General features: G+C 41.5%; 1 protein-coding gene across 3 annotated transcripts in view; it reads left to right on the plus strand.

Annotated features, from left to right (window-relative positions):
- The first annotated feature begins 13,780 nt into the window (after positions 1-13,780).
- Positions 13,781-16,893, plus strand: part of LOC138214315 (ephrin type-A receptor 7-like) — a 195,028-nt gene continuing 191,915 nt past the window's right edge. For 2 of the 3 annotated variants that reach the window (XM_069175830.1, XM_069175831.1), the window contains exon 1: positions 13,781-14,016. In XM_069175830.1, coding sequence (XP_069031931.1) covers positions 13,938-14,016 — 79 coding nt within the window. In that variant the 5' untranslated portion in view covers positions 13,781-13,937. The remainder of the gene's footprint in view (positions 14,017-16,893) is intronic. The other variant, XM_069175832.1, reaches the window with a different exon arrangement.

Consider the following 16,893-nt stretch of genomic DNA (forward strand, 5'->3'; position numbering starts at 1 on the left):
TGGCTTATATATTCACCACAACACCTTTATTAGGTGATAAAATGTCTTTATAGCTTCCACTGCCCTTCTGCTGGCAGAAAACCTCTTTAATGCTGCTTTAAGTTCACCTGGCTCAGTTTAGATTTAAGGCACAGACAAATGGGGGTAGGAGATGTATCTGCCAACACCTCTAGTTAAAATAATGCATATCATTTCTTTAGAATTATGTACACATAATGGTTTTAGAGTGATTATCACCAAGAGAATAAATAATTATACAAGATATCCCTGACTACAAATGCATTTAAACTGTGGATTTGATTACTCTTAACAGCTCAGACAATGGCTGAGAAGATGCCTGTTGTTTTATACTCTTATGTTTCACACTCTGAGGCCTTAAACATTAAAGGATGTCGTTTCCCTCCGAGAAATACAATGCAGTAATAATTTGAGTGGCACTAGCAAAACACCACGAACAGAGCCCATCAACTACAAATCTCCATGTTTATGGATATCCCTATTAGTGTGGTGCCGTTGGAGCATAATTACAAGGATTTATAGGCTCATGAGTCCCCAAAGTGAAGGGTAACACCCTTCATGAAACAATCAGACAGCTCAGAAAATAGTTTTTTCACTCCAATTTACATAATTATGATGTAGCCCAGCAGTAGGTAGTGAGGTCGGTAGGTTGGCGAGACTGTATGAAACTGACATTTAGAAAATGAGACAACTGTTTCTTTGTGCATTGTTAGGTCTGTGTTCATGCTCCATCAGGCGAGGTAGCAGCAGAGCTTACCTTTGATCAGACACACTGCTGGTGTAATGTGTTTTTACCCGTCCTGAAGAGGGTCTAAATTGTAGTCTGCAGGGGATTTTCTTTCTAAGTCTAAAATGTGATGGTTTTACCCCAGAAAACTCCTCTCCTCTCCTCTCCTCTCCTCTCCTCTCCTCTCCTCTCCTCTCCACTCCACTCCTCTCCTCTCCTCTCCTCTCCTCTCCTCCCCTCCACTCCCCTCTCCTCTCTACATATCGATCTGTTACTCTACAGCAGCAGGACACACATGCATCTTTACCACCCTCCTGCATGGACATTCAAACACAGAAGCTTACACTTTCATGCTGTAAAACAAAAGCACAACACAATAACAAGCACCTGATTAAAGCAATGAAAACCAGCTACACGTTAAACACACTAAAAGAACACTTAAAGTCCGATCACAGATATCTTTCAGGCTGGGTCAACTAGTGTGTGACAGAATGAGGGAGACATTTTGTTTATATAAGTGTCCGTGCTTACGCATGCATGTTAAGGGTTTTGTGAATGCCCCCCAAAAAAGTGGAAGTACACAGAAGTGCCCTGTTTGATCAGATAAACCCCTGTAATTAGAGCTATTACATTTAAAACAAAAAATTCCCACAACAAAATATCCTTACATCACTTGTATCTAGATGTGAACTTCAGTAACAGTGACTCTGACATGCAGGAAAGATTTTTTTGGCAAGGATCAAAGAAAAGATGTCTCTGCAAAATGTGAGCTCAAGCTCAAGTGAGGTGCTTCCGTCTGCCAGTACATGTATATTCATCAGAATTTATGTGAGGGACCACGTGAATTTTTCTATGCATGCAAACGTTTGTGTATATACGTCAATGCTCTCAAACTGCACGTGTTTATGCGTATGTGTGTGTGTATTTGTCTGTTTGTGTATGTGTGAATGAAAGCGAGACTACGTCTTGTCTACTCGGAGGCGCAATTAGAGAGACTGATGTAAATAAAGTGTCAACTGAGTGTCAGACGATATTTCAATAAGCGTGGGCTCTGTGATCGTTATGTTTAAATAAGGGGCTTCACTTGGTGCAGCTGGAGTTGTGTGATATCAGTACGGTAGGTGTACAAGAGGACAAAATGCCTCGATACTGTTGCCCTGCAATCTTATGGGTAATGCAAATGGCAGCATCACTATACTCCAGTACTGTCAATTCACTGCAACACATATTTGAAATGTGTTCTTACCTTAAAGATGTTGTTTTTCTTTGCACTTTGCTCACCTCCTGTTTAACACATTTAGAGTTTTACTGCTGCAGCTGGATGAAGTTACAAAGTGCGCTTATTATTATTTTATTTTTTTGGGTCATAGCAATCAGGGCGTCTGCATTCTAGCTTCAATTAATCTGCCACCAACCACCTCAAAAGCACAGTATAACTCCTCAAGGCCTCAGGTGCTCGCATTTGGCCTTTCATCTCATCATTTTACGGCCAAGAAGGAGGGAATCTACACCTGATCTGCATACTAACTCCCCTGTTCACTCTCATTTCTCAAGTCACGCTTTTAGAGGTGACTTTTACACAGCCTCTAAAGAAACTGCTAAAAACGTCATTGCATTCCACACAAATGCAAAGCAACTCGAAGACCAAATGTATTTCTCAAAGCACATGCACGAATCAAAATGCACAATTACACACAATCCGGAACACACATAATACACAAATAAGATCTTGGAAGAAAAGACACACCGGCAGGTACGAGCATGTGCTGCACAAGCAAATATGCCAAAATGTGGCACCTCATGAAAACTTCCAAAAAATACAGATTGCTGATTTTCCTGCGTCTCCACAACCCAAATTTGGCTTTGTGCAAACACAGTATTACATATTTAATACCAACGGAGGGTAAAGAAAGTTCAGCCAAAGTTTGAGGAGCAGTTTTTCATTCACATGCCTCAAGAAATCCCGAAGAGAGACCCCAGTAGGAGTGCATGAATATTCTGCTTTGAATTTGCATATGCTTAGCTCCTCATCCTTTGGCCCACTCACCTTACATCACAGTTTGCTAATCTCTCCGACAACTCGCTATCCGCTCACCAGAACAAATGTCAGCATCAGGCTGTTTGCCTTCCTCTTGTGTTTGTACCGTGCTCTATAGGCTGTAGGTGCAATCAATCATGCAAATAGGGCTGTTGTCCCAGCAAAATGAAGCATCGTCAGCGTGCGTTTGAGAGGCCGGGGAGGGAAGTTGAAGGCTGTTGACACACCCTCTTATCTTACGCTTGTAAATACAGCGAAGCTTTGAGTAGCCACGCGTGTTTGGAAGTTGTTGGACAACGTCAACACAGTCATACATTATGACTTGACACTTTTCTTTAAAGGATTGACAGGCAGTTCAAAACAAGACGTTTGCTGACGTGGCAAAAATGAATTCCTCTGTCAGCTCTTATGTACAAGCAGTTTTTTTTTTTTAGAAGTTTTGTGTGCTGAAGAAATTGTAGCAGTTAGAAAAACTCACATCGGCCTTTTGACACTCCCTCAAGCCTTTTCATTTTCCTCGACTGACCATTCTGCTTTGATCATAGACACGGGGTATAATTTGAACCTCGTTGGCCCTTATTTCCCTGATGAGTTTCAAATATATTTTTTGCTGCTAATTATAGTATGATCTGAAAACCATGGGTGCAACAACATCATTCATATTGACAGGCCATTCGGTGCTGCCCAGAGGAGCTGACACACGATGATTACATGCACTTGTGTTGATGTTTTTCTTGTTGTTTTTTTTTCCCGTTTGTTATCAGCTAGAAATGTCAGATTTCACATGTCACTGTTACCTCCATGGTTATGTGCTACACAATTATTACTATTCGGATTTGACAACTTGTTGAAAATAGTTCTGGTTCCTTTATAATGCACATATACCAGGACATCAATCCCAGAGAGAAGACGGTTCGAACTCTTCCTGGTGTAATCATACCGACCCTACACTGAGATGTTTTTGTTTTGTACCGAGCTATCAGCTGTAATCTTCCTCTGGTGATGGTTTTTCTGAAAGAGGCTGGAAAAAGAGAAAGATCTGCTATCTGTTAAGCTTCCAGATAACAGCGATGAATGCCTCAGTTTTCCCTGCAACCCAATCTATGGCAGTGTATTGATATGAGATTGGTTCGTACTATAAGTAGACCTCTTGGACCAATGTTATTGTCAGCCTCCAACCTGTATATTCATATTCATATATATATATATATATATATATATATATATATTTTTTAAGATCCAATCTGAGTGCAATTTGAAGTCCTCATCATCCGGCAGCAGGGGATAAACAGGGGTGATGAAAACAGTTTGACCCTGGTCTTCGACCTCCACGCGCCTCCCATCTCGGCAGGAGTGTGGTTGTCTGGCTGTCTCTTTCTCTTCCCCTGCCCATGCATATTTCTTTCTCTTTATTGTCCCCACAGAAACCTAATGCCTGCCAACCATATGAGGCCACGGCTCGACCCCGGAGGAGGCCTATCTCCCTCCTGAAATGAACCAACCACCAATATGTGGACCTGTGAGCCTTCCTGTCAAATCTCCTGCTCGATCAGGTATTTTTATAACGCCCTTTCTTTCTGTCACTCAGATGTTTTAATATGTTTTAGATATACCGTTTTTCATATATATGACAAAATGAAATAGTTTTGATCAAATAACTCGATATTAATATTACAACATTATTATGGGGATGACTGGTAATGCTTTCGCAAAATATTTACACCATGAGATTTTTTTATGAATAATCATCAGTAATGTAAATATAACAATAAAGGGTTATAGTTAAACTATAAAACAGTCTGGTTCTGAAAAGTACATCATATTACTACTAAAATGGAGCTTTTAAAATAAGGAAAAAGAGAACGCGTTCAAGAACAACTGGGAAACGGCGATATTACAATATCCAAAATCTAAGACAATGTCTCCTCATAACATTGATATAACATAGATATATTGCCCAGCCCTAATATATATAAATATGAAGTATATGTATGCTGTTTGATCATTTTATTACAATATTTATATTTAGATTCTTTCAGTCTCACAAGTATTTAAAATCTCATTCCTCTATGTAAAAGCACATGTTCTAACAGGCTTTACTTTCAAGCACAAAGAAACAACTTACAAGTATTAAGCTCTGAGCATTAGTGTCACTCACAGTTCTACGCAATGCAAATACAATACTGATGACATTAAGACATGTGACAAGAAAAAAAAAAAGAAGTCTTTCTCTGTTTCTTTTCTCTAATGAAGAAGCAGTTCTTCATGCCGTGTGTGCCCGTCTCTGCATGTGCATTATTTTCTGCTCATTATGAAGAGCAGTGGGGGGGGGGGGGGGGGGGGGGGCTGATTTCTTCTTGCATGTCTGTGTGACTGCAGCGAGCACAAAGTTGTATGTCTCAATTGCAACAGTGACAATATGATTAAACTAGAGCTGTAATCTAATTTACACACCATGTGCCTTGTGTTAGGTAGCTGTGTAATTACACATCGCGCCACACGTGCCACTACATATTTTGAGTTTGTGTCCTGAGCCTGAACACCGCAACTAACTAAAAGCTGTCAAAGTTAAACGATTGTGGCTTTCATTACATACTGGATTTTTTTTTTTTTTTTTTACCTTTAATACGTGGTACATTTACCAAACAATAGCACAGTTCTATGTAGGTTTAAGTTTCTCTTTGTGAAGCTGGCGTTGTCGATGTGATATTGAGTAATTTTAAGATACATATGCAACTTTTGGCTTGAATCTTATTTCACACAACTGGTGATGAAATTCAAACCGTGACATAAAAACCAAACCAAAATGAAAACATTTAATTTGCACATTCATCAAATCTGCCTCTTGTCAGACGGTTAAACAGTCGATAACGTAATCACAGTCATTGTGCTGTCGGGAGGTGAACCATGGATACTTACGCTAAACAGTTTTCAATCACACAAACAACATGAGATGACCTCTGTTTGTGCAGCTATCTCTGTTCGGACATTGCGTTGAATTTCATGAACTATGTAAAGCCGAAACAAACAAAAAAAACAACCTAACTCTCACGTTAAACACAACCATTTCATGCCTAACCCGAACTTTGACCAAAACCTGAATACACACCCTCACCAGAACCTCACAGGATGTTTTGCTTCAGTAGAACCGGGCTTCGGTCGACATGAGGAACACGGGTCCTGACAAGCTTAGTGTTAATACTGGAAAAGATCCCAAAGAGGTTAGCAGGTTGGTAACACACACACACACACACACACACACACACACACACACACACACACACATACACACACACTAAGGAAAGAGGGATACCACTGCAATATAATTTGTCTCTTGTGATGAATTCCTATCGGTGTCTCCTGAGACATCCAGCCTATGCTGACAAACCAACACATTTTTCACCCTCAGTCCACTGCTTCTCCTTCTCTCTCTTTCTCCGTTCTATTTCCCTCATACTCGAGTCAATTGATTTTTCACGCCCTCCTCTCTTTCACCTTTCCTCGATAAGGAGAAGAAAAAAAACACCCACAGCCCTGCAATGTGGCCAATGGCTGTTGGGGTCACGATGGTTATATGAAGAAAATGTGATGCCGTTAGCTTTGACTGCTTTATGTTTTTCAGTTGGAGCAAAAAAAAAAAAAAAAAGTTACTTTTGAATGCTTAGTGTGTTGATTTCCGCACATTTCTTCACATGGCCTCCTACTGTTCTGCTGTACAGATGAATCACACTGTCTTTTTTTCCTTCTCCTTAAAAGAATCTTCTCGTGCTTTTCCATTTTTTTTTATAATAATTGAAAGTTTCTGATCTTTCAGGATTTAAAACACAAAATATAAACTTGCTCAATTAAATGTTTCTTTCTAAAACGTGGAAAGAAAGACATCATTTTGAGTTTAGGTGTCACAGAAACAGATCTGGGACTGAAGATAAAAGAACAAATACAAGAAACTACAGTTAAACAGAGAACAGGACAAGCAGGTAGAAGAAGGAAAAATAAAAGTAGGACAATAAAAAACGAGCGAGAGGAGGAAAGGTGGCGAGACGTAGAGAAAGAAGGGGATCTGGGAAAAATCAGTTAAAGGAACGAAATACAGGTGAAGGAAAAAGCAAAAAAAGTCACAGTTGTTCCATTTCCTGCCTGTCTGAAGTCGGCTCTAAAAATTGAAAACAGTGGCGTTCCCTAATCTCCCATCACCTGCACAGTGTATTCAGTGTCTGATAAACCGCCCTGCAACCCTGAACTACTGCACACACACATTCACACACACATTTGAATATGAAAGGGTCGCCTTGCTAAAGACGAACGGACACACATGCGGCTCCATATGAACGGAGGCCGTTTGTGTAAACTGTATAATTGAACTTTATCTGAAGTCATGATAGGTTCGCGCTATCTGTGTTGATATTTAAAAATACCGGCGCAGTAGCAGTGGTGGTTGGAATAACAATCCTTTGGAAAAACGATATGGGATTCAGTTCCTGCCGAGTGAGTCGCCTCAGATTCGGCCTGCTGTGGGAAAGAAATGAGGCTGCCGGGCAGATGTCATATCCGGGAATGTGTCGGCGTGCAGTAGATCACACTGTATATTCCTGATTACTTAGTCACGGGCCTTATCTGTAAACTGCCACATGGCTACTTGACAGTTGGCTTGGCCCTGCCTTCACTGTGTCCCCCTGTCTACCTCAACATCCCTGTTTTTTTTTTGTTGTTCTTTTTAAGTCGTGTATATTTACATTTTTCTCCTCATCTCTTCTTTCTTGGTGTCAATCTGCCATCTTTTTTTCTTTACTACAGAGCAAAGTCTCATGTTTTTTGCCAAAATATGAACACTTTTCACGATAACTTCATAATTAATGTAATATATTGGTTTTTAAATGTTCTTCTGAGTTCAGCAATTTGGACACAAGAGTGGTGTAAATGAGATGTTTGCGATGTGTAATAAAACTCTTGTAATTCTACTTGCGTACGATGTCAGCCACGAATTTCAGGTCGGACGCACCAAAAGAAAAAAAATCTGGAAACAGTCCCACTTCAAAAGTAATCACTTCAATTACAGGAAAGTCCTTGTTTTTAGTCACAGCAGCGCTGAGGAGGTCATTATCAAGCCAAACAAGGAGTCTAGTACGAAATGTGTCATTTAAACAAAGTGTTAGAGAATCAATTTCATCCCAGCAAAAAGTGCTGTTGGTAAAGAAAACCTTCTAATCATCAAACATGCAATATTTGAAATGACTATCGAGGGTTTAAAGTTTTTCACAATTGCTGAGACCTATTTATTGAAACATTCAACCCTTTTCTCAAAACTGTAATGACAAAAACCTGTTTTCAAATTCACAAAACCTTTGACTTTTTCTGACTTCTCTAAATCTCTGGATTATGTTGGACACAGTGAATCTGCTGATGTTGAGTTGTACTCTTTGTCCTGCTTCCCTCATTATCTCGCCACGAACAAGAACATGGTCCGTCACAGTAATTCGTATTTCATTAGAAATGTCTCTTCCTCTCCCCCCTCCTCTTCCTCCTCTTTCTCTCCCTCTTCAATAGTGTCTGTCCATTGTTGATATGAACAACCCGTGCACTCTGAACTGGCTCATATTGGTTTTTGCAACAAGTGTGATCAGTTTTGAGTCGCTAAATTTGCGCTTTAACGGTGTTCAACTTTTTCTACCCGTGGTCACCATTATGCATCACGAGTGCGTCACAATGCAAAATGTGTTTCACAAGAATATGTTTCGATTTTTGCAAAAAGAATCAATGAGATCTGCAAATTGTGTCGAACTTGGTGAAAAACAGTTCATGGTTTTGCCAAAAGAGTGTGTGATTCAATAAATAGGTTCAGGCCACTGAGTATTTGGTTCAGAGAAGGGGGTCTAGTGTTTTAGCAATTCAGAAAAACTTGATTTGCATTGAAGATAAGACTTTCTAAATTGTTGTCAATAATCTTTCATTTTAACTCATTTTAAACTTTTACATTTTTTACAATGACTTTTGTAAATGCTGGACTTTCACTTGTAATGCCTTCACATCGTATTGGTGCAAGAATCTGGGTAATTCTTCCCCCGCTGAGATCACGTTGTGTCCCCATGTGACTCCACCCACTTCCAATAACCTTGATGACACCACAGATTCTTGTTCGTGGAACTAATTGCGACACAAGGCCTCATTACCCAGTGGCGCTCGGCCTCCCATGGGCTGCTCTACCCATCTTTCCCAGGACGTGCTTCCCGGACACCTGTGTGACCGACCTTCTTCTGCAAAGAGGTTGATTTAAAGATAAAAATAAAAAAAAAGTTACCTTGCAATTTCCTGGTAAACTTTTTAATGTCACGACGTTCTAGTGCGACATTACGAACTGTGACCTTTTCTCCCTGCGTTGTCCCTGTTGCACCTCGTGCGATGTCACCACCAGTCATTTAAAGACTGATTTACAGTCAGACCACGTGTTATGAGTTATTATCTCATTTGCATTAATAAAAGAAAAGTACGATTGTAATAAATCTGCTAACAAATCACAAACAGGCTATCATAGAAATACTAATGAAGGCAATAAAAACAATCCATCCACAGATATTGTTGGAGCGTATCTGTAATCTGATTTCATTATGAAATGTTGGCGTGATTAACGCCTGGCAGCTAATCATCTCGTAAAGGCGATGACGATTCTCTGAATAAAGCAGAGGGTGATGCCTGCTCCCCTGCACACATTTGAAACACTCTGTATCTAATATTGTCACCACTGCTGTGGGTGTAGGTGTCGGGATGCATGTGTGTGTGTGCGTGTGTGTGTGTGTGTGTGTGTGAACACGACATGTCCTTGTATATGTGTGTGTGTGTGATCTATATGTGTGTGTAGGCGTGTATCTCTCTCAAAGACACATTAACACCTTTTCACTTGGCAGCGTTTACAGGGTTCCATCTTGGGAATAACACGGCTACGGTACAATACGTCTGGGACCTGCAGCCTACTGTTATCAAACACCCTCTTTCTCCTCCAGCGCCTCTCTCCTCCTCTCCTCTCCTCTCCTCTCCTCTCCTCTCCTCTCCTCTCCTCTCCTCTCCTCTCCCTCTTCCTCTTCCTCTCACTCCTCCTACACTTCTCCCTAAATCCCAAAGGGTGTCAAAAGATTACTGAGGCATTATTCAGAAGGAGGAAGAAGGGGAGGGACAGCACAGGTGTCAAACTGAGAACTGCTGACTCTCCTAATTATGACTTAAACCTCTGATACTCCTTTCACAAGACATACTGTACACATGACAGCTCAGTCACACTCCTGAACTACACCAAATTACAACCAGTATCTACCAGGTAAAAGTAAAGCTGATCTACGCGTGCACACTTTATATTTCTTTCTTTCTCATTCTTCGTTTCCTTTTGCTTACGTTCTCCCTTTTAAGCTTGAACTATGTTCATTTAGTCATTACACTTCTGGTGTAAAATCCCAGTTCACAAAGTCAGCTCCCAAGAGGAGGACTGAGGAGGAAAGGCCAGGTGACCCTGCCTGGTGTTGCTTTGAGCATTGTCACTTTGCTCGTCAGCTAAATCTGAAATCTAAAACATCTCTTTCTCTGGCAATACCAAACCATCATTTTAAACATCAGTCACGTGACTTTGCTCCCACCGTGTCTCCTCCATCTGTGCAACACCTCATCCTGCTTCATATATGTCTGTTTTGGAGTCACAATGACTTCACTCTTTAGCAGAGACGAAGACAAAGTTATAGTTCACGGGGTACGTGGCTCACAGGGTCTGACGTAGGCTACACGCACACCTTGTACTACTTTCTGAAATCCGCTTAGAGGACGCATCTACTGGAAGACGCATTCCCAAACTATGGTCCATTAACGTTTGCACATTTGAGCGTTTTTTTTAATTTGTTTCATAGACGAGTTGTAGAGATGCAGGTAGCGAAGGAGCCTTTTTGCGCAGCCTCGCTTCAAATTCAGCGTCCATTTTCCTTTTCTGCTGCATAGCTCCCCTTTTTGTGTGGTGGCTGCACGGACAACAAATTGGCAGTACACGGATGTCCGCACAGAGCCAACATGCACACCCTGTGATGACGAAATGCTCGCCTCAGACTCTCGCCTACTCGCGGTGAGTATAAAACCAGCGTTAGCTCTGTCGAGATGAGTAACTGGACTGTCTGTCCACTCGTCACCACATGATGGCTGTGATGTACAATTATGGTGTTTGGTTTCTGAAAGACAATTTTTACTGCATTTGTTTTGTTATTTACTCACCTTTGCGTAAATTTGTATTTTTTTTTAATGAACCTGCCGAAATTAACACGTTCATGTATTCAAGCAGCTCATGTGGAATATTCATCTATTACCTGCTTCGCTGCCGGCTCTGCATACACTGCTGTGATTTACATTCATTCTTACTTCTCATGGTCAGTGTTCCTGATCAATAATGCAAACACGGGGCCAGGAGTGGCGATGCTGCTGATTGAAGCGTGTTGCGTTGGCAGAGGGCAAACGGGGACAAACTGCATTTGTGAAATGGAGCAGAAGCTTTTCTGAAATAAAAAAAATTCTCTATAAATCCTATTATTAACAAATCCCATGTGGGGACCAACTCAGGTAGCCTACTGGACGTCTAGTCAAGTGTCCCGCATCATCCCATCTGGTGACGTGTTCCTTTATTACCATGTCTGCATATTTGACTGTTTTAACTATCACATATTAGAAAATCATTTCACCTTTTTAAAAAATATATAGGACTTTATAATTATTCAAGATTTCCAGAGAGCACAAAACGGACCGTTTGTGTGCGTGTACCTAATGGACTGTGAGGGGAGACAGAGTGAGCGAGGCTGTTGGTCTCTGTCCTTGGTGAGTAATGACCACAGAGGAGGACAGATGATCATGTTCATCAGCTCCCCGAACTGAGGCGACCAGCCCCCCTGCTGGGGAGGATCAGTCAGGCTGATGGCCTATAATCTGTGTGCGAGTGTGTGTTTATGCATGCGTGTGTGTGTGTGTGTGTGTGTGTGTGTGTGTGTGTGTGTGTGTCTGTGCGAGCCTGTAAATATATAGAGAGAGAGAGAGGAGGGATAGAGAGGGGGCTGGATGACAACTGTGATAATGAGTCTTACCGTTGATTATGAAGTGTACAGGGGGGAGCGGTGCAAATTGTATGAGTGCGTCTGCACACCGTTGCACAGCGGGGGGAGTCTGAGTTTTAAAAAGTACTTACATTTATTCGAGAGCCGCTTTATGTCCGGCCATTGCGGGGCTTACTTGAGGGGAAAATTAAGTGTGCTGACCAGGCTTTTCATTAGCACGTCATTAAAGTTTGAAAAGTAACTAAATAGCCAAGGTTGGTGGGATGAACGGAAGAGCTGCCAAGTGGCGGATATCATGAAGGCAATCCCATGGCCAGTTTATGTTTTTGTGGAAGTTTCAGATTTAAACTTTGGACTAAATGAAAGAAACATGAACTCTGCATTCAGGAAGCTACCATTTCAGTTTAGTAAAAAAAAAAAAAAAAAGGATGGAAAGATGATCTCATACAATAAATAGACTGATGAACACTTCTGATGTCAATGATTAAAAATGTATCTAGAATTGCACATTAGTGGGTCATTGTAATTTGCTGAGCCACTTAAATTGCTCTTAAAAAGGAATAATTATATTGAATAAAGCTGCAATTAATTAAAGCAACTGAACACCATTTCTGTGTTCCTTATCAAGACTCGCAGTCTGTAGTTATTAATGAACCATGTGAGGATTTTTTATTTTTTTAAACACTATGTAGTGAAGAGGACTCTTTCAATCTACTGCAGCCTTCTCTTTTCAACATTCAGAAAAGACTATCGATCTGAGATTCAACCTGTGTTCACATCACCAGTTCTCTCCTCGCAAAAACAGTGTCTGGCTTGTCAATCGACAATAAGCTGTATTGCTTTCCAAGCTAAACTGAGAGTGATCAATTCGGCGCAGCGCCGTGTGCACGCTTTCTTTCTGCATGTGGCTATGACAGTGAGAGAAAAACCTCCGGGGACTTTTAAGTGCAGTCTTTGGGTTACAATGATGCAAACCCTTGAAACAGCATTTTTCCATCTTTTAATTCATCTTGCTCAATTACTGGCTGACAGTGAGGCGCAAACAAATCCAGTGGAAAAGCAATAATAAGCCACTCACTTGGTGCAGAAAACTATGAACATGTCGTCTTCCCTTAAGGAGCATTAAATCAATAAAGTCCCTGGAGGAAGAAAGGGATTTTCATTAGAGGGATGATCTCAAGTCAATTAGTGGATTGAAAGGAAAAGTGTGATATGATCAAGTGTATCAGCTCTGCTGATTAAAATCTGCTGTCACTATAAATATTAGGTGAACATTTTATCCCAATAAGCTTGTTGATATTTCTTTGCATCAACCAAACACAGCAAATTCAAACATTTTCTACTTTTACATAAGGGGCTTTATGTTTTTGTGTAAATTTAGATGTCAGCTAAACTTATATATAAAATATATTTTACGAGTTTGTCATGATTGTGAAAAACAGCTAAAGTATTTTACGCTTGCTAATGAATATAATTGAAAATGTAGTTTTTGTTGTTTTCCTGTCTTTTCCAATATTCAAGGAACTGTCTGTAATTTTTTTTTTTTTTACAGTTCTTCCAAAGTGTTACTTTTGTTCCATTTTACACGTCATGTTAAACTCTTTTAACAACTAAAATTAAATGTTAACACTAAATTTAAGACCCCATGCTCCCTTCTTAAAGACCACAACAGAGAAGTCTTATTCTCACTCTGCAATCACCAGGATATAACCACCATAATTTATTTACGAACTCGCTTCACTGTTTATAAAGGACAGATCTATGTGGAAAAAGTGCACTACTGCGGTGTTGCCTCTGTTGACTATAGTGGAAACACCTGGCGTGGAGATTTCACGTCGCAGTTGCTTGATAGGTCGACCCTCTCTTACCCTCGACTCCACATCCTACTCCATTGCGTTCGGCCAATGTCAATCTCGCCGACAAAACCCTCCCCCGAGATATCAAATAGCCCGCGTGGCTCCCTGGCTCCCGCACTACTTGCCCAGACGGCAATCCGCTCCATTCAAACACCGAGTGCGTCTCTGCTGCGGTGCGTTGCGCGCAGGCTGGAGAGAGATGACAAGAGCCCCGCGGAACTGGCCAAAGAAACATGGATCTCCGTAAAACGCTGGTTTCGGTCCTTTGGATATTATTGCTGAACGAAGTGAAAGACTGTCACGCCGAAGAAGGTATGTGGAAACGTGCTCTTGTGTGGTTCGGTTGTTCCCAAAGTGGTTCACGGTGGCAGACGGCGTTGATCGGCAGACAGATGTCCGCGGCGGAGATAGTTTGGCGGTTTGCAATTGTCCAGTAATGAGAAGCAGGTTCCCTTTCTGCACCGATGACAGGACATTAATGTTAGTGGACTCAGAGACGGACATGTAATGTTTTTTTTTTTAAACACACTGCGTCGTAAATAGGAAATCTTTAGCCTGATTATGGAGAGAAGCGTTTCACAGGATGACAGATTTACGCATTTGTGCTCAGTGAACTCCAAACGAGGAATCCCGGAAAAACCAAAGGATCTGAACAAATATCTCCTATTTGGACTGTTTTAATTTTAGTCTCACAATTCATTCTATCAAAATCCATAAACATGACACTTTAGTACAATACCTTATTTAAGAAAACCCACAGAACTGGTTAGCCTATTATTAGCAGAAACGCAACAGAATTGGATCGTCAACTGAAAGACAGACAAGTTTCAATATTTTTCTCTCAAAGTGTGTGGACTGCAGTACATTTCTAATCCCACACAGAGCCAGCGTCTGCCTTAATATTTAGTTATGATTTTTTCAAAGAGGAACAAGTCGGTTTGATTCAGGCAGCTTCGTCCTCAACCTTGTTAGAAGAAAGAAATCCCAGGTCTGTAGCCTACATAAGGCTTTTGTCCCGGCTTCTCTGTGCAACTGGTTTCTTCGTCTTTTCCTACTCTAACAGCCAGTGATTCTGTGGTAGGGACGACGGCATGCACTATAATCTGATGCCTGATCTCACTGGATGCAACGGTCTCCCCCCGTTTTCAGCTCACTTCCTCTCGAAGAAGTATTTTCCTCCATCAGTTTTTGAAACAGAGAGCACTAGTAGGTAATTCCTCTCTCTATCTGTCCATGGGATTAAGCCAAGAATTAAAACAGTGATGTAGGGGAACAATGTGTGAGTCACTGAGCATTGTATCATGATTTACTACCGATGCAGAAGGGGGATTTGCTTGTTTAATTGCCCCTGTGCATCTTCACTGAAGTGTGTGAGGGAGCTGGGAAGGTGCTGCTGCTCTCCTCCAACGATCCAGCAGCCCCTTGGCTGATTGCCACTGATACTTTCAGCACACTCACAAGTTAGCCAAGATGTAGTAAAGGAATGCAACTTGTATAATTTCAAACCTAATGGAAGCTGCTGGAAGTGTGTGTGTTGTGTGTTTCTGAGCGGCCTGTTGAGGTGTGAAACCGGGAGTGATCCGAATCACTTGTGCGATTGTGAAGTGGAAAATAGCGTAATGGTTTTAGACCCCCTGGCTCTTTTTAAAGAGGGACTGTATTGGCAAGACACAGCTGAGTGGATGTTGGCTATACCCACACATGCATGTACGTACCAACACTCTCCATCATCTGCTGCGCACACACGCATATACATATAGATATACATATATATATCTATACAGGAGGCTTTATGTACTCCAGAAAGTACATTTGGTACTCTTCACAGCCATACATCGACATACATTAATATCGTACTGGCAGACACGTAACTCGGGGTTAAATGCACACACACATTTGGCATGTACACGCTTGCGCTCTCATGCAATCTTTCTCACGCCACACAAACACTTGTGCACAGATGCATTGTGTGACATTTTCTTGTACTTGAGAGCTGATTTCTACACACACACACACACACACACACACACACACACACACACACACACACACACACACACACACACACGCCGAGGCGCTTGCACATATGAACACTCGCATGTTTGTGCTGCCTTTTCGTTTGCACACACTTTCTCTCGAACATTGGATGAAGCACACATGCACTCTATGCCAGATTGATTCGGTTCCCTGAAATGCTGGGTAGCCGGATTTGGATGCTAGATTTTGTTTAATTGATGTTGTGACAGCGATTAATTGCTGTGAAAGCAATGTGCTCCTGAAGGCTGGTGTTGGCAGTGATTCTTCTCGCTGTTCGTAAGGATTTGGGAGTAGGAAGAACATCCGAGAGTTTTGCCCCCTTTTTTGAAATTTTTTTTTTTATTCTCTTGTCATTATATCCACATTAAATGAGGCAAATTTACCTGCCTGTTTATGTGCATTCTGTTAGTGTCAAACAAGCAGTGTGTGTGCGCATTTGGTTATTTGTCCCTCCCCTATCTGGGAATTTGGGAGCATTGGTTAAAGCCTCCTATTATGTTATATTATAATACAATGTTTGTGTGGCTCTTTGATCAGCATTCGTGAATTTTTTTTCTATTCAAGACGGCCCTCGTGCCCATTATAATCCTTTAGTAGCTGTTATTTGTGGATTTACGTGTCCGTTTTTGTTTGTCTGTGCTCTCATTTCACTTCTTCTCAAGTGCCAACGCCGTTTTCTTGTGTTGCTTTAATGTGCGGCTCCATTCTTACATTTGTTGTTCTTTCCTGTGTGTGCTCCTTCTTCTTCTGCCTTCAGTCTTCCTGCTTTCCTTTGTTCTGTCCTCTCGTATGTCTTCTTCTCTTCTCCTCTCTCCTCTTCTGCTCCTTCTTCCCTCCTGTACATGCCTCCTGCAACCTTAGCTGACTTGGCAAACGTTAATACGACTGGGGGTTGGAGGGTGTGTGTGTGTGTGTGTGTGTGTGTGTGTGTGTGGGGGGGGGGGGGGGGTCGTCTGACAGGCCGGGTGTCCACCATCCCACACCGGCAACTCGCACACAGTCAATACTAGCCACTCCTCCTCCCTTCAGGTTGCTTTTCTCATTCCCCCACGTCTCACCGCTAACACACCTTGGCATCTCATCGGGATCTCATTTACTTCCCCTCTCCTCCCTCTCTCTCTCTCTCTCTCTCTCTCTCTCTCTCTCTCTCTC

This window comes from Embiotoca jacksoni, unplaced genomic scaffold (genome assembly GCF_022577435.1).
Source record: "Embiotoca jacksoni isolate LCO1_2020_lvr unplaced genomic scaffold, fEmbJac1.0.p SCAF_7, whole genome shotgun sequence".
Classification (NCBI taxonomy): Eukaryota; Metazoa; Chordata; class Actinopteri; family Embiotocidae; genus Embiotoca; species Embiotoca jacksoni.